The following is a 22232-nucleotide window of genomic DNA, read 5'->3' on the forward strand; positions in this document are numbered from 1 at the left end:
GAAGCATATTCTCACCAGCAACAACAAACCGCACCATAGTAATTCTAACTCAGGAACCAATCCATGCAACAAACCTTGATGCTGACTTTGCCCACATATCTACACCAGCGACACCATCACAGCACCTAACCAGATCAGCCACACCATCACCGGTTCATTCACCTGCACGTCCACCAATGTAATATACGCCATCGTGTGCCAGCAATGCCGCTCTGCTATGTACATCGGCCAAACTGCACAGTCCCTACGTAAAAGGATAAATGGACACAAATCAGATATTAGGAATGGCAATATACAAAAACCTGTAGGAGAACAGTTCAACCTCCGTGGACACACAATAGCAGATTTAAAGGTTGCCATCCTGCAGCAAAAAAACTTCAGGACCAGACTTCAAAGAAAAACTGTTGAGCTTCAGTTCATTTGCAAATTTGACACCATCAGCTCAGGATTAAACAAAGACTGTGAATGGCTAGCCAACTACACAAGCAGTTTCTCCTCCCTTGGTGTTCACACCTCAACTGCTAGAAGAGGGCCTCATCCTCCTTGATTGAACTAACCTCCTTATCCCTAGCCTGTTTCTTGCTTGCATATTTATACCTGCCTCTGGAAATTTCCACTACATGGCATCCGACGAAGTGGGTATTCACCCATAAAAGCTCATGCTCCAATACGTCTGTTAGTCTATAACATGCCACAGGACTCTTTGCTGCTTTTACAGATCCAGACTAACACGGCTACTTCTCTGATATACTGCTTTCTGTCCTTGTCTATTTTCTTTCTTTTTGTCTCTCCTATTTTCTTTGGACGTGAAAGGGACATGGCCTCTTGGTGTATGTTCTTCAGTCTTTTCGGTCTGCCCTGCTTTAGAGAAATATACAAGGGAGTATTTATCCATTTCAGCTGTTGTGGTCTCTTATGTACTATATAGCTACCTTTAGTTTTTTATTCCTATTTTTCCAATGTAAACAACAAATATGAGCAGTAAAAAAAATATAATAATAGGAGTACAGCTAAAGACAGGACAACTAAAGAATATCTGTAAACGAAAGAAACTAGTATTTAATAAAAATTTGCAACATTGATAATCACAATTCTTCTAATAACTCCTGCAGTACATACAGCACAAATGAAATTGTAAAATGCATGCAATTTACTTGATAGCCTGTGATTGATCTGAATTTTTCTGTGCTTCTTTCCCATGACACTTCTTAAAATTGTTAATTATGGTAGTCTATTGTAAGAAGTCATTGCTGAGATCAGAATTAAAACCATATTCTAAATGATGCTGAACACAGTAGCCAATGTTCAAATATTAATAATTTGGCTATCACATAAAAGCAGCCTTATAGATGTCAGCTTTTTAAAAAATATATCAATTTTTCAACTTTTCTGTAGCATGAGAAATTGCCTATTTTCTTTCTAAAATGTTAAGCGGACAAAAATATTTTAGAAAAGGTTTACAAAACAATTTAATTTGGACAGGATGAGTTCTTGTATGGCAAAACTTCAATCCTGAGAAAATGTTCATGATCAGGTTATGAACTATAAAAAAACCCAAAAAAACCCACCCTAATTTATTAAAGAAAATAGTTAATAATAAGGTCTGAATTCGCAAAAAGGAAAGGAGTACTTGTGGCACCTTAGACTAACAAATTTATCTGAGCATAAGCTTTCGTGAGCTACAGCTCACTTCATCGGATTCATGCATCCGATGAAGTGAGCTGTAGCTCACGAAAGCTTATACTCAAATAAATTTGTTAGTCTCTTAGGTGCCACAAGTACTCCTTTTCTTTTTAGTTAATAATAAGGAATCTCATACATATATTATGAACTGGAAGGTCTCTCAGGCTCTCTTGAAGATTGTTTTCTCATTTTTGTATTTTGCATACCAGTGCACACTCTTGGAAACAAATGTCTAAAAAGCCCACACCCTCCAGATGTGCTGTGATGACTTTGTGAAAAAAACAACACATTGGCAAAGTTTTAATAAAAGCTATCTGCAAGAATTTTTGCTTAACTAGATTAATTTCAATTCACTCTCTAACTTCCCCAGACTAAAGTAATTGCTTTTTAACATGTAAGATGTTGTTAGTGTGGTTACGATATGGCACTTGAGCCACTAGTTGCTCTGGATTTAACGGTTCGGACTGACACTCTTATTTTTCTACCTGGGTTTTAGGCATAGTAAATGCAGTGTAAAAGGCAGTGCGCAGAATGCTGAAATATTGGAATGGTGGGAATAGGAGACATTTGGATGGAAGTCAGAAAAGGAGTCACTGGACTCCTTTAGTAGCTAAGAGTAGAGAGCTCAAAATCTACTTGGAGTGAAATTTGCCATGTTTAGTCTCAACCATTAAATGAATTTATTGGGGAAACTTCAGGAAAGTTGGTTATTTTTGAGTTATATGACCATGGAACAAAAAAAAAAATCTTAGTTCTTACCTCACATTTTAATCAGAAGTGTTTTTAGAATCAGAAATAGTTGAAACTGGAAACATTGAAACTGACTGGTTTGATAGCACTCCATGAAAATTACCCCTCATCCCTCCACCCCAGCCCATTCCCCCAAAAAAGGAGATTTGAAGAAATTAATTCAGAATTTTTAAAATTCTGAATGCTTTTCTAATTGGTGGTTTCACACATGTATTAGGAGAACTAAAATAAATGTTTATTTCCATTATTTTGGATGACCGAGTTAAGGACTCCTCTCTTTTAATCAATTCACAGGATTTCTTCATAAAGACAAACTCTGCAAGATGGATAGGTTCCGTTCAGAGAATTTACAAACTCTACAAGCAGAATAGACTTGGCCTGACATATTTCCCTCCCCCCGCCCAAACATAACCCAAGAAATTAAATACAAAAATTCCATTAATAGAACAGTTTGATAAATCAAGTGCAAGAAGTCAGACAATTCCAAAGGTTAAGGTTTCTTCCACTGCACTAATCCAGGCACTTGGTAAATATGTAATATCTTTTTGTTAAACGTTTAGGACTAAATTATTGCTGCCCCAACAAGGGTCTGTTGCAGTGGATAGAAAGGTGGAGTGGGATGTTGAGTTGAGAGAGATATTTTCTAATAGGGCACAGGAAGCTGCCTAGTGGCAACAAGGTGTCCTGGGCTGGCCTAAATCCTCAGAAATAATCTGATCTGGGATTTCTCTGGGTAACTTCTGCACAGGTCACTATATGTGCATGTAATTCACAGGCATCAGAATATGTTAGTTATTCTATAGTTGTTATAGCACATGATAATAAAACCTGAAGAGTACAGGAGAGAGATTAAAACAAAAAACCAAGGAATATATATATTTCTTTCCTATTGACTGTGATCTCCTCCACCCCACCCCTCTAACTCCTGCAACAGTGGCTGTTCTAGTAGTAAATGATTGTGGCACAGATCCAGAGTTCTTCAGTGTCTTAAATGGTTCTGATTTCCTGTTTAGTGACTTTTTGATTGCTTGAAACTTCCTCACTTTTGTGAAGGCTAGTTGTTCACCAGAGCTGAAATACAGGATAGTATTTCGGTTTCTGACCATTTTTTATTGTCTGTTTCTTTGTTTTGTTGCTGTTATAAATAAAACATAACTCTGAAAAGGATATCAGAAGAAGAGAGTGTAGTTGAATAATGCTTAACTTACAGCATATTGATGAATGCTCTTGGAATACATAGGCAGAATAAATATGTACATATGGAATTGCATTTGACTCCCACATGAATTTAGTAAATTCCTTGTGTTCTGTTCTATTACAGTAAATACCAAAAAGGAATGATAATAGGGAATACTTTAAATATGGTATAAGCATTTGGAACTTAACCTTTATCAATGTAGTGACTAATTTCAGTGAAAATATGAGTGTTGCGATTGTTTCTCCTCTGTTGCTTATTTAAAGTAAAAGAAAAAATGATTCTTTTTCTCTCTGACATCAGTATCTTTGAAAATGGCATATCTGATTAACAAACAAGTGATTCTCAAGTTTGAGTTTCCGGATTTGTTGTTGTTGTTGTTTCTCTATTGCTACAATTTCCACCACTGGAAATATGTCAGACTGTGTTTGTTCTGCTCAGATATTATTTAGACTTGCTTTGAGGTACTACACTGTATTAAGCTTTCTAGCTATGCTAGCTGAGATGCTATTTTTTGTTACATTGCAGCTTATAGTTTGCTGCTTGGTAATCAGACCTGTATAGTTGTTGTGATGCTTTGACAGTGTCTGTTAGACAAATGTGCATGAAGAATTGAATTTAGCATAACTCAATTTACAGGAATGTACTATTATTCTTTATTGTTTTTGAGCTTGAGTTGAAACACAGCATTGCCACTTGCCTTTGGCATTAGTCTGACACAGTTACTATAAGTGTCCTTGCACAGCTGCATATTCATGAGCGAATTATAAGAAGGACCTATTGTAGTTTCTGAAGTCCAAGTGGATATTACCCATGATACTGAAAACTGAGTTTGATAGTATTATAATGTAGAAGAGAGAGAGCTCCCATGTGATACCTTCAGGGAAACTAGATAAATTATACTGACAACTATGGAGAATAATTGGACTAATTTATATATCCTGTTTTGGGGAAAGGGTAATGGGGGAAAAAGCTTTTCTTAAAACTTAACCTTATATTATCTTGTAACCCTTCCCCCTACACTCTGTCTTTATACTGTGATGTTTCCTTCTTTTCTCTTAGAATCAGAATATCAGGGTTGGAAGGGACCTCAGGAAGTCATCTTGTCCGACCCCCTGCTCAAAGCAGAACCAATCCCCAATTTTTGCCACAGATCCCTAAATGGCCCCCTCAAGGATTAAACTCACAACTCTGGGTTTAACAGGCCAATGCTCAAACCACTGAGCTATCCCTCCCCCAAAGGAAAGCATCTAGGACAAGATTTTTAAAGGTATTTAAGTCCCGAAAGATGCAGATAGGCACATAACTCCCCTTGATTTTAATAGGAATTAGGTACCTAGGCACTTTTTAAAATCCCATTAGGCACCTAAATACCTTTAAAAACCTGGCACCTCATAGTTTAAGGCTGTTAGTGGAAATGCATAATAATATTTATTATTAAAGGTGAGCACATATATTCATCACTAAACTCTAAAATATGCCCATTTTTCTCACACACACACACACACAATGCCAAAAGTCACACTTGTTTAGAGCAAAAATTACTGTTTTTTTTTTTTTTTACTTTGGAAGGATGTTGTGGGAGGAAGAGAATACAGTTAACTGTCCAGTGCAGAGGCTCCCTTCCTGATGGTTGTTTTGTCTTGTGTGCAGTGCTGTGTCCAGAGGCTACTTTAGCAGTACTGCCTAAACATTACCTAATCATAGAGGCCTATTTTATTTCTGACTATTTAAGATAATCAAATGCAGAGGCCTCTGCTGGGTCCAATTGCTTCTAGGTAGATCCATGCATTAGTGAAGAGGTGGTTTCTATCCCTGCATAATAACATTTATTTGCATCTTTGTCTGCCCAAAGGGAGCTTTTGTTGTCATAATCAAATAGACGCTTCCCACAGTTATTTGCTATCTGGCGATTTACTTGTTCTACCAACACTGGGCATAGAAGCTTACCAACCTAAAATATTTGCTGGCAACAAACTTCACAGCTGCCGGAGATACAACTTTTCCAACTCCCTCAATAAACAATCACATTCAATATATATAAAAGCTGCAACTTATGTAATGCTTTATTTTTTTCCCAATAAGAAATCACAGCACCACTCAGGAGGGCAGAAATGTGCTACAGACAGGGATTTTAAACTCTTGTTCAGCTTCAAAAATAAATATTATACATTAAAAGACCTTAAGGGAAATACACACTCCAGCTGCTTGGGCGAGAAATCCAAATCATAAATATATAAGAGGAAATTCAAGGGGTAGTAACTATAGATATGTTTCTGAAAAAATCTTGGCAGATACTGAAACCCAAGAACAGGGTATTAGGAAAGGGAAAAATGAAAGACTAGAGAACATACTGGCAATGGAAGAAGTGAAACTGAACAAGAGAACTCAGATATCTGTATAATTACCTGAAGATTATGAAGAAAGGACTTCTTGGGAGTCTTCAAAAATGAATAGTTGAATAGTCATTATTTTAATGTTTCAAAGAAAATAGTATGAAGTTTGGTTTAATTAGGGAGGGCTTAACTCTGTGATAACTTTGTTCAATATTTTAAAAATAGAGACAATTGAAAGGATAATATGGAAGTATTGGGTGGACAAAGCAGTCTTAGGAATGATAACTACAGGATATGTGATGATGCAGAACTTGTTGCCAGGGGACGTTGTGAAGGCCAAAAGTATAACTGAGTTCAAAAAAGAATTAGGTAAGTTCATGAAGGATAGGTCCCTCAATGTCTGTTAACCAAGATGGTGAGGGACTCAACCCCCGCTCTGGGTGTCCCTAAACCTCTGCCAGAAGATGGGACTGGATGACGGGGTGGATCACTAGATAATTACCCTGTTCTGCTCATTCCCTCTGAAGCATCTGCCAGCAGTCAATGTCAGAAAAGAGATTATTGGGCTAGGTGGATCATTGGTCTGACCCAGTATGGCCATTCCTATGTTCTGATGTTTGTGACATAATACATGGATACAAGGGAAGACAAAAAAAAATCTACAGTTATTTACTGAAAATATATGTGCATAAAAAGTGGCCAAAATAGAGACCATGGGTCAAATACAGTTCTCCAGAATTCCTTTATGTGCACTGACAGAGTTACACGATACCACAAAAGAAATTTTCTTCATTTCCCCATTGTGCAGCAGTCATGTTACAGCAAAGAAAATTGAACATTCAGTTTTTTACTTCCATTTGCGCTCGTTGTTCCTACACAGTCATAAAGACCAAGATAGACAGTAGATCCAGGACAAAGTGGAAATAACCAAGAGTTTCATTCCCAAACAATGTGGATAAGAATTTACAACTGATAGATAAGCAAAGTGGCCACTCAGTATTTGGACAAGAAAAAACAGCCATCATCAGCATGCTGGTCTTGCACCTTGTGTCGTCACATACACACGTACAAAGTAGTAAGAGAATGGTAGCATTTTATGACCCTTTATACTCTGCGAAGGTGTAAATGAATATATAAGGTATAATGCATTTTTAATTGACATGTGAATCACATGCTCATACTTAGAAAATGCTTGATGGGAGAAGATCTAGTAGAGTGAAGCCACAGCACAATTATGTCATATTCTATCAGACAAAAAGTCCAAACAGCACGAGAAACAAAGGATGGTGACACTGGCTCTAATCCTATGTACTTTGAATGCTGTACTTAGGGCCTACCCTGCAATCCTTACCCAGAACAAATTCCCACTGAAGTAAGTAGGAGTTTTCCAAATATACAAAACAGCAGAATCGGGCCCTAAAGTTTCCTCCTCCACAGTAACTGGAATACCCAGGATGTATTAGGCAACGCTGTATCATAATTTCACCTGATGTGGTTGAATATCGCTGGACAGATGTTCTCCTAAAGAAACAACTTCAGGGTCTATTGTTGTCTTTCCTAACTCAATTAAGATGTGGGGTGTTTTGTTTTGTTTTGTGGCTTGTTTTGTGTTTGTGCATTGCTTTCTTGTCTTTCCATGTCTTTTATTGTTCCATATATCCACTATTAGTGCCACAGTCCAACTTTGGTCAATTCTTGAGTCACACCTTTAGAAACCAAGTAGGGAAGATGTACAAAAGTACCACACATTTATATTGTGCCATGTTTGTACACAGAAAAGTCAGTGCCTATCCATCCCTAAAATATCATGAATCTCATATGAGATAGAAGAAGACAAGTGGGAGGTAGAGAGAGCCTTTTAGGCAGCCAGTCCAGGGCTGACTCCCTTCTACGAGCTGAGGTTGAGCCTCAGGGCATAACCTCCACAAAACAACATTTCCTTTTTTTTTCCTTTGTATTTAAACCACTACTTCCATTGTTATTGTTATGTGTGAGAGAAGAATGAAAATAGAAAGATAGGAAAAAAAAATATTACCAGTGCTTGGGAAGAGAGAGAAGAGAGAAAATTCAAGTCCGTGTAAGAGCCACTTATAAGGTTTAGATAAGGTTGCAAGTCTCACTACCTTTTGAGGATCTGGATCTTATATGCGCATAAGAATGCCATACTAGGTCAGACCAAAAGTCCCTCTAGCCCAGTATTCTGTCTTCCAACAAGAAAAGGAGTACTTGTGGCACCTTAGAGACTAACAAATTTATTTGAGCATACAGATGTGGGGACCTGCATGAAAACCTCCTAAGCTTACTTTTACCAGCTTAGGTTAAAACTTCCCCAAGGTACAAACTATTTTACCCTTTGCCCTTGGACTTTCGCTACCACCACCAAACGTCTAACACCAGTTACTTGGAAAGAGTTTGTTTGGAAATGTCTTTCCCCCCCAAAATCCTCCCAAATCTTACCCCCCTTTTTCTGGGGAAGGTTTGAAAAAAATCCTCACCAATTTGCATAGGTGACCACAGACCCAAACCCTTGGATCTTAAGAACAATGAAAAAAACATTCAGTTTCTTAAAAAAAGAATTTTAATAGAAGAAGAAGTAAAAAGAATTACCTCTGTAAAATCAGGATGGTCAATACCTTACAGGGTAATTAGATTTAAAACACAAAGAATCCCTCTAGGCAAAACCTTAAGTTACAAAAAGATACATAGACAGGAATATCCATTCCATTCAGCACAGCTTATTTTCTCAGCCATTTAAAGAAATCATAATCTAACGCATATCTAGCTAGATTACTTACTAAGTTCTAAGACTCCATTCCTGTTCTGTCCCCGGCAAAAGCATCACCCAGACAGACACAGTCTTCCAACCATGGCCAATACCAGGTGCTTCAAAGGGAATGAACAGAACAGGTAATCATCAAGTGATTCTTCCCCTGGCGCCCATTCCCAGCTTCTGGTAAACAGAGGCTAGGGACACCATCCCTGCCCATCCTGGCTAATAGCCATTGATAGACCTATCCTCCAGGAACTTACCTAGTTCTTTTTTGAACCCTCTTATAGTCTTCGCAACATTCTCTGGCAAAGAGTTCCACAGATTGACTGTGCATTGTGTGAATAAATACATCCTTTTGTTTGTTTTAAACCTGCTGCCTATTCATTTCATTGGGTGACTCCTAGTTCTTGTGTTATGAGAAGAAGTAAATAACACTTCCTTATTTACTTTCTCCACACCAGTCATGATTTCATAGACCTCTAGCATATCCTCCTTTGTTGTCTCTTTTGTGCACAGTGATTGGAGTGATTAAAACATCTGAAAGATCACTTTGGCCAGCCCACTCATTATGTCAAGTATTTATACCTGCATCAGTCATGTCATGTCATGACATGTCATGTCAGCTTCAATTAGAGATGAGCAGATAATGAAAAACCCAACATCTGGTTGGACATGTGCTCCTCTTCCCCAATACCCTATCTGTCCTTGGTCATCAGGGGCCACATTTACTTAAAACTTTGTGAACCACTGTTTAGAAATATTCCTGCATTCTTGTCCTATATTTTGTATTTCTCTTTCCAGATTTTTATCGCTACAGACATTTGCATGATAACAGAATCTTTGTTTCTTAATGGTTCATCTACTCCTGCTGCTGCTTTGTTATACCAATAAAATAAAACCAGCAGGATCTTATTAAAGGGAAAAAGGCAAAATACCACATTTATTGTGAATACAGAAATAATCATGGTAAGCAGTTAGTTATATCTATAACATTCCATTCAGTTTCATATTTATTCACACATTCATACACACACACACACACACACAGAGGTTCTGCAAGGTTGTTATCATAGTTACCAGCCTTAGAGTTGCTCATGCCAAGCCACTGGCCAGGTGGCCTGGACATGAGGAGGGAGCAGAGCCTTGTCAGATGCTCATCTGATGCTCCTGGAAGATGGTTTGCAGAATCACACCCCAAAGTTCTCACTTTCTAGAGTCCATTTTTATAGGAGTTTCTTCCTATGCCAGTCTAAGGGAATTTCTTCATCATGCTGTTGCTGAATCAATCAGCAGATAGCACATTCCTGATGGCTCCGTGCTGCTAGATGTTATCTTGTTCTTTGGCTCTCCCATTCTTGAGGCTGTTGGGTGGATTCCAGTCTGCCCTCCGGGGATCCTCTGGTTATTTCCACTCGACGCCTTCTTCAGCCGATGGACACTTGGATTCTTGGGCTGGCACCTCCCCGATCATTCAGTTATTATCCACACCAAGCATCCATCCACATACATCCTCTGTCTCTATTTTAATCACAATTGTTAATACAACAAAAGGGCGGGGAGTCTCTGGGTGCTGTTTCTGTTGTTACAGAGTATAGCTTTGAGTCTCTCTCTGTGTGAATTGCTTTGAGAACAGACTGTGTCTTAGAATGTACTAATGCAATTAGCAGCTTGCAAGTTTCACACATAGAGGGAGAGAAACAGTACCAAAAACCAAGAGACCTTTTAATTAGTAATACCCTGGAATTTAAACTCTGGGGAATCAAACTCATTTGTGATTTTAATACAGAACTTCTTTAATATGATCCAACAGCTTCCCTACCTTCCATTTGCAACATCAGAATTGTTATTGCAGAAGCAATTTTTGATGTCACAAAGAGAGGATTATGACTTCAGGTGGGAAAGAAGCAGCGGGAGCAGATGAACGGTTAAGAAACAATAGTCCTGTTTTCACTCAAATATTTCTAGTAATTATTTTTTAAAGGAAAGAGGTGATGAGAAATATGGACATTAAAGGCAAAGACAGAATACTCTCTAAATACATGGTGTATCATAACTTTTTTCAGAACATGTTAGCAAATCTTAAATCAGCCATGGAAATAACTAAATCACATTAGGCCCCATTACCAATAATTTTATTGCAGTTTAACATGCTACCTCTGAGATGTCCCTGCATGCAGCTGACCTATCTGTGAAATGCTGGATTCAATAATAGAACCAGGCTTCCCCAGGCAGTGTTGCAGAACATTATTAGGAGGTTGTTGGGCTGTCCATTTCAGGTTTATTTAATTATAAATGTTGCTCTTATGCAGCCCTTGCCACTCTTATATAGCCCTTGGACCTTTGATCAGTCCCTTGCTCAAGGCTGCAAAGTTATTGTTCTTGGACCATCAATCAACCCAGCTGTTTGAAGTCTCTGATTGGCAAATCGCTCCCTGGTGGTAAGGAGTGGAGCTGAGCTAAGCTAAGCTAAGCAGAGAAGACTTGGTATAAAAGAGTCATTTGTTAGGCACACTCAGGAACTATGAACACAGACAGTTAACATGGGAGTTTGGAAAGGGAGTGTAAGAGGCTTTCCTTCTAAGTTCAGCACTAAGTGTGATATCAAGATGGACAGCAATGGAACAGTGGTAGTGGTGACCTGCATCAGGTGTGACATGTTCTCTTTCCTGCCTGAAGACAGAAGGGACTTCTTGTACATGAAATGTACATTAGTGACTGTGCTGGAGGAAAAAGATTTTTGGATTGGAGGGGCAAGCTGAGACACTATTAAGAATCAGAAGTTAAGGAGTTCCTAGACAACCAGGTTCAGGAAACACCAGTACCCCAGGTTCAAGGAAGAATCGAGCTGGCTACAAAGAAATGGGAGAGAGAGGAAGTCAGAGAGAAGACCTGGTGGTTCCTAACCACTAGGGGCAGGAGGTCATGGTGGAATTCTACACGATTGGAGATAGTTGAGGAGAGACTATGTTCACCAGCGAGAAGAGAAACACCAGGAATTCCATACCACTAGAAGTATCAAACTGATACCGTGTCCTCAGTGTAGAAACTATGGAAGATACCTCTCAAGATCCAGCAGATCTAAGGGAAGGGAGAGATTTACAGGACACACATGTGGATGGCAGCTTGGATCAACCTGTAAGAAAATCAAGTTTACCCACAAAGAGTTCTCCAGCTGTCCAAGGTAGACAGATGATCCTTGTTGGAGATTCAATATTCAGAGGGATTGAAAGAACATTCTGCAATGGACAGGAGGACAACAAGATAGTATGTTGCCTTCCCAGAGCCAGAATACAAGATGCCACTCTAAGCCTGGATAGGCTTCTGAAGTCTATGGGCAAAGATCCATCTGTGACAGTTCGTAGCAGCATTATTGACACTGACATTGACACAGGATGTCAGATGACTTCACGGAACTCAGAAGCATACTGAAGAATAATAATATCCAAACAATTTCCCCTGAGATTCTTCCTATCCCACAAGCAAAGGAAGACAGAAGGCAGAAGATTCTGGAAGTGATTTGATTAGGTAAATGATGTAGGATGCAGGGCTTTGGTTTTGTGTAACATTGGTCCATCTTCTATAGTTTCAATGGCATCCACCTCAGTAGCAAGGGACCAATTCTCCTGGGGACAGTCTGGTTAGAGTAGTTTGGAGGGCATTGAGATAATAGCAAAAGGAAAGGTTAAAAAGAAGGAAGATATGAGCACTCAGCACAAAATCAAGATGTTGAAGAACAAAACAAAAAACAAAGGAAGAAATTCTTCTAACTAATGTTAGAAGCCTGGGTAACAAACAAGAGGAATAGGAATTGGAATTGCTCATTTATTAACATAAATTTGATCTAGTTGCTATAACTGAAACTGGTGGTATGTTTCACACAAATGGAATATTTAAAATCAATGATAATAACCTATTTAGGAAGGAATGAGTGGGCAAAAGGGGGGGGGGGAGTGGCACTCTGTCAAAAATGGTATTACTTGTTTCTAAGTCATGGATAACTTTGAAGAATATGAGCTTGATTGTTTATGGGTCCATGCCGTAACAGATAAAACACAAGATGGGGTACTAGTTGCTGTCTGCTACAGACCACCAAATTGCACTAGGGAAAAGGATGCCCACTCCTTACGCACTTATCTACAATGTGTAGGGGAAAAAGAAAAAATCTGTCATCATGGGGGACTTCAATTTGAGTGACACATGCTGGAGTTCTCATGCTGCCAGTACTAAAACATCCTCGGAATTTCTAAACATTATAGATGACAGTTTCCTAACTCAAAAAGTATTTAATCTAATTCTATACTAGACTTCATCTGGACAGATGAAGATGAACTGATTACAGAACTTAAAATTAAAGGTAATCTAGGTACTAGTGATCGTGACTTGATCACATTTACAATGTACAAACAGAATAAAGTCTAGACCAGTTTACAATGCTGAAAACAGTTATGAGCCAAATCAGCTGGGAGAAGAATTAAATCAGAAAAAAAAATGAATAATTATTAGGAATAATTTAGGAACACTAGATGCCCAAAAAGCCAAAATCCCACAATTGAGGAAGAAGTCTATGCTGGTGAAAAAAAAAAAAAAAGACTGGTTTAGAGGTAAAGCTAAGGCAGCTGTACAAAATAATGTATATAAGAAAGAGGAAGTTGATAGGACTGAATATAAATCAGAAAATAAAAACTGTAGAAAATTGTTAAGGGAAGCCAAGAGATACTAAGAGAAATCTATGGCTGGCAGAATTGAGCATGATAAGAAGGAGTTTTTAAAATAAATTTTAACAAAAATAATCCTGGCAATGGTATTGGTTCTTTGCCAGGTTGAAATGATAAAATAAGCAATCATCATGCAGAAAAGGAAGAGGTGTTCAATATTATTTTCTGTTCTGTATTGGAGGAAAACAGATGATGCAGCCTCATCCTATGGTGGATAATACTCTTTGCACAGTATCTCTGGAGGGTGCGAAACAGAAGTTACTAAAGATAGACTTTTTTTAAATCAGCAGGTCCAGATAACTTGTATCCAAATGCTTTAAAAGAGCTGACTGAGATGCTCATTGGACCATTAATGTTGATTTTCAATATGTCTTAGAGCCCTGGGGACATTCCAGAAAACTGGAAGAAAGCTAATGTGTCATTTTTTTAAAAGGGTAAATGGGGTGATGTGGGTAATTATAGGCCTATTAGTCTGACCTCGATCTCAGGCAAGATAATGGAGTGTCTGAAATGGAACTTGATTATTAATGAACTACAGGACAGTAATGTAATTAATGCAAATCAACATGCATTTCTGGAAAATAGATACTGTTAACCTCATTTGATGTCTTTTTTAATATTACAGGTTTGGTTGAAAAGGTAATAGTGTTGACTTAATATACTTAGGCTTGTGTAAGGCATTTGACTTGGTGCTGCATGCCATTTTGTTTAAAAAACTAGAGTGATATATAATTAATATGGTGTACATTAAATAATTAAAAACTAGCTAACTGATAGGTCTCAAAAAGTAACTGTAAACAGGGAATAGCCATTGAATGGTCCATTTCCAGTGGGATCCCACAGGGACTGGCTCTTGGCCACATGCTATTTAATATCTTTATTAATGACCGGGAAGAAAACATAAAATCATCACTGATAATGTTTGCAGATGACACAAAAATTGGGGAAGTGGGAAATAATGAAGAGGACTGATTCAGTGGGCTCTGGGTCTCCTGGTAAACTGGGTGCAAGCAAACAATGTGTGTTTTATATGACTAAAGATAAATTATACATCTGGGAACAAAGAATGTAGGTCATATTTACAGGATGGGGGACTTTCTCCAGGGAAGCAGCGACTTTGGAAAAGATTAGGAAGTGGAGATGAAGCTGAACATGAGCTTCCAGTGTGATTCTGTGGTCAAAAGAGCTAATGTAATCCTGGGATACATCAACAGGGGAATCTTGAGTAGGAATAGAGATGTTATTTTACCTCTGTATTCTGCATGTATGACTGCTGCTGGAACTCTGTGTCCAGTTCTAGTGCCCACATTTCAGGAAGGATGTTGAAAATTTATACAGGGTTCACGGGGATGATTAAAGGATTAGAAAGCATGCCTTATAACAGTGTCCTAAATATAAAGGGAAGGGTAATCACCTTTAAAATCCCTCCTGGCCAGAGGAAAAATCCTTTCACCTGTAAACGGTTAAGAAGCTAAAGGTAACCTCACTGGCACCTGACCAAAATGACCAAAGAGGAGACAAGATACTTTCAAAAGCTGGGAGGAGGGACAAAAACAAAGGGTCTGTGTCTGTCTGTGTGATGCTTTTGCCGGGGACAGAACAGGAATGGAGTCTTAGAATTTAGTAAGTAATCTAGCTAGGTATGTGTTAGATTATGATTTCTTTAAATGGCTGAGAAAATAGCTGTGCTGAATAGAATGAATATTCCTGTCTGTGTGTCTTTTTTGTAACTTAAGGTTTTGCCTAGAGGGATTCTCTATGTTTTGAATCTAATTACCCTGTAAGGTATTTACCATCCTGATTTTACAGAGGTGATTCTTTTTTACTGTTTCTTCTATTAAAATGTTTCTTTTCAAGAACTGAATGTTTTTTTTTTCATTGTTCTAAGATCCAAGGGTTTGGGTCTGTGGTCACCTATGCAAATTGGTGAGGATTTTTACCAAACCTTCCCCAGGAAGTGGGGTGCAAGGGTTGGGAGGATTTTTTTGGGGAAAGACATTTCCAAACAATGCTTTCCTAATAAAAATAAACCCAGATAAATGTTTGGTGGTGGCAGTGGAAGTCCAAGGGCAAAGGGTAAAATAGTTTGTACCTTGGGGAAGTTTAACCTAAGCTGGTAAAAATAAGCTTAGGAGGTTTTCATGCAGGTCCCCACATCTGTACCCTAGAGTTCAGAGTGGGGAAGGAACCTTGACAAGCAGGGATGGGCAATCCTTTGGCACGCAGCCTGCCAGGGTAAGCCCCCTGGCGGTCCGGGCCAGTTTGTTTACCTGCGGCGTCCGCAGGTTCGGCCAATGGCGGCTTCCATGGGCTGCAGTTCGCCGCTCCAGGCCAATGGGGTCTGCACGAAGCAGCGGCCAGCACATACCTCAGGGTTCGCCGCTTCCCACCAGGGGGCTTACAGAGATTGAGCTTATAGAGTTTATATAGAGCCTTATAGAGATTGAGCTTCTTGAGTCTATTTATTTAGTTTAACAAAGAGAAAGTTAATGGGTGACTCCATTACAGTCTATAATTACCTATAGGGAAAACAAATATTTAATAATAGGCTCTTCAGTCTAGCAGAGAAAGGTATAGCATGATCCAGTGGATGGAAGTTGAAGTTAGACAAATTCAGACTTGGAAGTAAAGTGCAAATTTTTAATGGTGAGAGTAATTAACTATTCAAACAATTTACCAAGTTATGGTGGAGTGTCCATCAGTGACAATTTTAAAATCAGGATTTGATGTTTTCCTAAAAGATATGCTCTTAGAATTATTTTGGGGAAGTTCAGTGGCCTATGCTATTCAAGATGTCTGCCTAAATTATCACTGTGGTCTCTTCTAGCCTTAGAATCTATGAATCTACATGAAAACCAAGCCAGTTGTAACTGAGAAATGGAATCCAAATTAAGTTTTGGTCTCAAGCAATGATTACATATTTTCTTTTTCTGAAGGATATAAGAAAACGGACACAGTAAGCCAAAGTGTGTTCCGTTATATCGGTGTTACCCTTTGATCTAGGGGGTTTGTGAGTTTATAACCGAAAGGAGATTTTGCATTGCATTGCATGATTTAAACTTAAGTTCCTATCCTGCAAACACGCACATGCTTCATTGTACTTACATGATTAATCCCACTGATTTAAATAGTATTACTCACATGAGTAGTTTTAAGCACATACCTGAGTGTTTGTAGGATTGGTCCCTGTGTCATTAACATTCCTGCAGTTTCCTATAATTGAGAGAAAATGTATTCCTATATTACCTTTTTTACAGCAGTCAACATTTTTTGTCAATGAACATTTTGCAAGTTACTACACAGTAACATCTGACATGCTGCTGTTCTTCCTCACCCCCCAACCTGTATTTACAATAGGAATAAACTGTGATATCTTTGATATTGTTGTGTGTAGTAACTTTTGATAAGTGACGGCTTGAGTATTGTTCATAATATTTTACTTTAACAGGTACTTTCATACTGTGCACATTTTTGAAAGAAATGACTTTCAGATATTAATCTTTTAAAGTTTCAATTCTTTCTCTTACTTTTCTTTACCATGCTTGTTGTTTATGAAAGGTATTTGTATATAACCTTTAGGATAGCAGTAAGTCCTGAGGTATTTTATATATATTTTATATATATTTTATATACCTGGTCACTTCCTAGAGCATCAGACTTGGCCTCTTCTCTGTAGCAGACACTGTAATAAGGAGGAGCATCTGGATCTGGAGACTGCATCCATTGCTTCCCCTCTACTGAACAAAACTCTCTTCTCCTATCCTGCTGGGTGTGCCTTGCCCCACTCCTTCCATGCTCCTAGATTGTTTTTCCTGTCTCATGCGAGGGACCAGCAGGGAGCAGGGATTTACTGCCTGTCGAGCAAGAACTCCAAGTTGAAAAGGCTAGCTAGAAACTAGGCAATGTGGCTGGGGAATATAAGACTCTCTGCCTGCTTGGGTAGGGCCATATCATGTGTGCTTTAGGGGCATGGAGAGAGATAGCACGGGTTTGTTTCAAGAGAGGGGAGAACGTAGAGAGGGAAGTGAGCGTTTCAAGAAGAGGGGAGATGCATAACCTTAGAATTCAAAGTGTGGGAATACTTCCCCTTAAGCTTATGACTCCCTTCTTTCCTCCTCCTATTCAGTCCTGCAGAGAAGTCCTAAATTGTATCAGTGACACCAGAGTCATTACCCCAAAAATGGACTGTGAAGTCATCAACAAAAGACAAATGAGCCTGCCTGATGTGGCAAAGTGAGAAGCTGAGCTAGGAGGAAGCTCTAATTCAAATACATGATCACAAGCTATGTGTGAATGACTACCACAGCCCTTACTGCTCAGCTGTGTGCAATCATCCCTGTAAGGATAATGGAGATTCTCTGTTAGTTCAATTGGTAGGGGTAGTCTGTGCTTTTGGGGAAGGAGGAATCTGAATTTGGTCCCCAAGATGTTTCAAGGGACCATGGTGTGCAGCACGTTGATAACAACTGACAGCTGTGACGTCCTGTTTGGCCATTGATTTTTTACCATAAAATAACAAACTTTGTAATACCAGTTCAAGGCATGTAGAAAAGGGCTGTCCAAGTAAATTTCCTGGTGTAAAGTTCTAATTTAATTGTAATTCAAAGGATTTCTTTACGTTCCAGCTACCGTTAAAGATCATTAATTAGTGTTGTCATCTCTCATGACTTTATCAGAACTCTTGGGGTATCTTTTAAATATAAAGGGAGAAAAGAAAAAAATGGTCTTATTTGTAAAATGGATACAGCAAAAATGCTTTGTGTTTTATTTTTTATTAAGATTTAATGATATGTTGCAAAAACTTATAGCAGTTCATGGATATTGTTTGGAAGCAAACTTTATAAATTAGAAAATAAAGTGCTTAATCTGCTTAACAAATCAGTTAAAAGTATAGGTTTTGTGAGTTTCACTTGGTTTGTGAAGTCTGCATAGGAGAAAATGTTGTTTGGTTAGAGGACTGGGTGTCAGGGTTTATGCAAACTGTATTGTGTGACATCAGGGTAATTATCTGACATCTCTGCATCAGTTTACCTGCTTGAAAAAAGTGTACAATAGAAATTGGTCAAATATTTTGGCCTCATGGATAGTCTGTCCACCCACTGAAGAATCCATCCCAAGGGCTTTTTCTCTAGGTAAACTGTAGTATTGCTGGGCTGGAACAAGATAGAATGTAACTTCGAAGATGCACATAGCTCTATTACAGAACTTTTAAACTCACCAAGGATTGCAAAAATTGTTAGAGGCTATCTCAGTCTTCTAACCTCTATCTTTATCCATGGAAAAATATTGCCAGAAAAGCATGTTTACATTTTGGAACATGATTTTCAGAGAATTATGCGTACTTAATACATACTGAAGTTAAGGACTGGCAGAGCACAATCTATCTTGGAAAATCTGGCTGATAACATTTTAAAATAAAGTATACAAAGTTGCTCAAATTTCACTTTCTTGCCTTTTCTGTTCTAATTTGTAGTGGTTTCCTACAGCCACCTATTGACTACTCTGCAACCCAGAATAGCTGAAATGCAGAGTGCTCCCGGCATAAACACCCTCATGTCCCCAGCATGTTCTGATGCTGGAGGCTTCAGTTTGGAGTAGTATAGGGTTCCCTAAGCCATAGGGAATTTCCATGTGGAGTAGCATGAAGAGATTGGAACTTGACCCAAAATTGAAGCCGTAGAGTGCATTGCATTGTGATTACCCCATTAAATGATGAGTTTGAAACTTGACTGGCCACAAACTTTGGCTGCTGAATTTATCACCCTAAAATGGGCATACAGCAGAGTTATTGTCTATGGTTTGTTTGTAATAGCAATGGCCCCAATTATTAAATAGAAGTTAAATAAATATAAACACACATATTAAAGCAGCATCTTCTCTCATAACCCCAGAGCTGCTGTAAGCAAGCCTGATGCTTTAGATAAATGACACTGGACACAATGACAGGGTTTTATGAGATTAACACCCCTAATCCCTGGTTAGCTAAAAGTGATCATCTGTCGCTATGGATATTTACAGAAAGCTGCCACCTTAGGTCCAAGGCCTCAGGGAAGTAATGTAGCACTTTGCTTAAAAAAAAGAAAAAAGAAATGTGATCTCTTGTTCTCTAACTCACATGCCTTTTGTACTCGGATTAACTCTACCAGTTACTCTGGGTTTGTCTACACTTAAAGTGCTGCAGTGGTGCTGCTGTAGTGCTTCAGTGAAGAGGTTACCTATGACGACGGGAGGGCTTCTTCTGTCAAGATAGGTACTCCCTGAGAGACAGAAGCTAGGTCAAAAGGAGCATTCTCCCATAAATCTAGGACTGCCTACACCAGGGGTTAAGTCAATTTAACTGTGACAGTCAGGGGTGTACATTTTTCACACCCCTGAGCAGAGTAGTTATTGCTACACTAGGAAATTAGGTTGGTATGAAAGAACTTTGCCTGCTTTGAAGAGTATTAAAAGGGATTTGAAGACAACAATAGCTCAAGAAACATTATGTGATAAATGGGCTTTGAGTTGAGAGTGAGAGAATGGCAAATCTACCTTTAAATGACAGAGTGGACACTCTCTGAAAGTTGACAGACTTAGGCATCTTTAAAGAGATGTTAAATGTGAATAACTATCTTTGCAGTTTAAATCAATATAACTAGTTAAGAAAAGTCATATCCCAGAAACATAATTCCCTTCTCCTACCGCTCACTTTACTCCCCTTCCAAGAGAGAGGGAGAGAGAGAGAGAGAGACAAGAAATGTATTCAAATTCAACAAATACAACCGTAACTTGAATTCCAGTAAAGTGTCTAAAACCTTTTCATAACTGTGGGCTGCCTCAGAGGTCTAACCCAGTGAGTGCAAAATCCACTCGTGAAAAGTAGAACTGTTGTTGGAAGGGACAACAGAGAGCTTGTGAATCAGCTTCAGTTCTTTTGATTTTTTAAAGATAAAGACGTTGATCCAATGCTTAAACAGTGGTGCCTGGGTTCGCATTCCAGATATCCAACCAGCCTGGAGTATGCTCCTGACAGAAAAGTCAGGAGGGGGAGAAACATTTGAGTTCAGTCACCCTTAACTGATCAATTCTGTACTTGTTGCAGAGTTGAAATTGGTATGGTGGATTTCAGGGGACATGTATATTTCAATCAGAGAGCTCAAAAAAGCATAATAAAAGTAAAGTGGCTAAATGATTATCTAAAATACTGCTGACATAGTTCAGCTGACAGAAGGTGAGCAGATTTAGTAGGATAACACACACATCTGTGTGCGTCGTGCCAACTTGATGTGGGGGCAGAAGTGATGATTTTGACAAATTGGATGGAGCGAAGATTATAGAGTTGTTTCAAATGTACTTCAAATCAATGACAGCCCATAATATCTATTAAAGACGCTAATATAAATTACGGTAAAAAAGTAAAGCAACATAGAATTTCTGCATGACTACAAAAGTGAAAGTAAGGCTTTTCTATGGACATATACTGCTGATATTGAAAAAAATCACTTGCTATTTTTCTATTTTAACTCATGTTTCTGGTGGTCAGAGGTCAGTAAAGGAAGGACTTATTTACAATAATAATTATTAATGTGGATTCTGTCAATTAAGTCTGTAGATGAAGAATTTGAATAACAAGACCACCAGTTTAGCTGCATGATTTGACATATGAGCTTTGCTGTTTAAAAAGGAAATTATGTACATGAAGATAGTATGTTAGAGATCGATCCTGCAAATTGATAAGCACCTTTGTACCAGGTGCCAAAAACCATCACCTCTCACTGACTTTGCTCATATAGCACTTTGGAAGAGATTTGTAGAAACTTATAGAATCAGACCTTACTGCATATCTTGAAAATGCCTAAATATAAGTCTAACTGCTCTAAGGTAATACTAGGGGAGACTAAAAATGGAAAAAAACACTTTTGTGGAAAATCTTGACACTTCTCAACTATTTCCATTTCACAGGTTTCAAAAACTGACCCATTTTCTGACCTTGTTTAAAAGTGCCATTGATCTTTTTATTAATGTACTAATTGACATTTTTGTCAAAATTCTGTTGGAAATCATTATCGAACGTCTTTGCTTACTGAAAATTGTGGTTTCGGTAAACAAATATGTTCTCGTACACAATTTTCATTAAAATAATTATTAAACATCTATAAAATTGTCCTGGTTTTTTTCTGAAAAACAAAAATTTTCTATGATAAATGTTTGTGAAAAGTTTGACAAAGATAAATAGTTTTGTCAGAAAAACGGTTCTGTGCAAAAATATATGACAAGCTCTAAATAGTACCTTGAGTATGAATAATGCTATTTATAAGTTATGTATTTATCTTACAGTTAGAAAACAACATGCCCATCATAACATCTAGATGCTTGTGCATTTAATTAAAAATGCACACAAATTAAGGGGTATCTTAGCTGACATAGGTAAAAATCAAACACTGTTGTATAACATGTAATATCCAGAATAATTATATATGTATACTTTTTCCCCCCCAGCACCACTAACAGATAAACCACCAAAGCTTTTGCACCCTTTGGAAAGTAAGCTGATGATTCAGGAGACCCAGCTAGGTAAGTAGCAATCATGTCATGCTGTTCAGTAAATTGTGCTGATGTCATCCTTTGTATTAATGCTTGATGATGATATTAAAGTTTACCCTGAAAGACCTGGAAGAACATTAGTGTCTTGCCACCACTATTCCTGGGTTCAATAAAAAATGTTTTGCACAATTGCCATAAGAATATTATTATAATTAAATATTGGTTAATGAACACTTACAAAATATGTATTACAAGATCCT

The 22232-nt window shown here is 38.2% G+C and overlaps 1 protein-coding gene across 2 annotated transcripts in view; it reads left to right on the plus strand.

Moving 5' to 3' along the window:
* Positions 1–22232, plus strand: part of IL1RAPL1 (interleukin 1 receptor accessory protein like 1) — a 1122430-nt gene that overhangs the window by 838997 nt on the left and 261201 nt on the right. For both annotated transcript variants that reach the window (XM_073328235.1, XM_073328244.1), the window contains one exon: positions 21928–22002. In XM_073328235.1, the coding sequence (XP_073184336.1) occupies positions 21928–22002 (75 nt within the window). The remainder of the gene's footprint in view (positions 1–21927; positions 22003–22232) is intronic.

The sequence above is a fragment of the Lepidochelys kempii genome, chromosome 1 (assembly GCF_965140285.1).
Source record: "Lepidochelys kempii isolate rLepKem1 chromosome 1, rLepKem1.hap1, whole genome shotgun sequence".
NCBI lineage: Eukaryota > Metazoa > Chordata > Testudines > Cheloniidae > Lepidochelys > Lepidochelys kempii.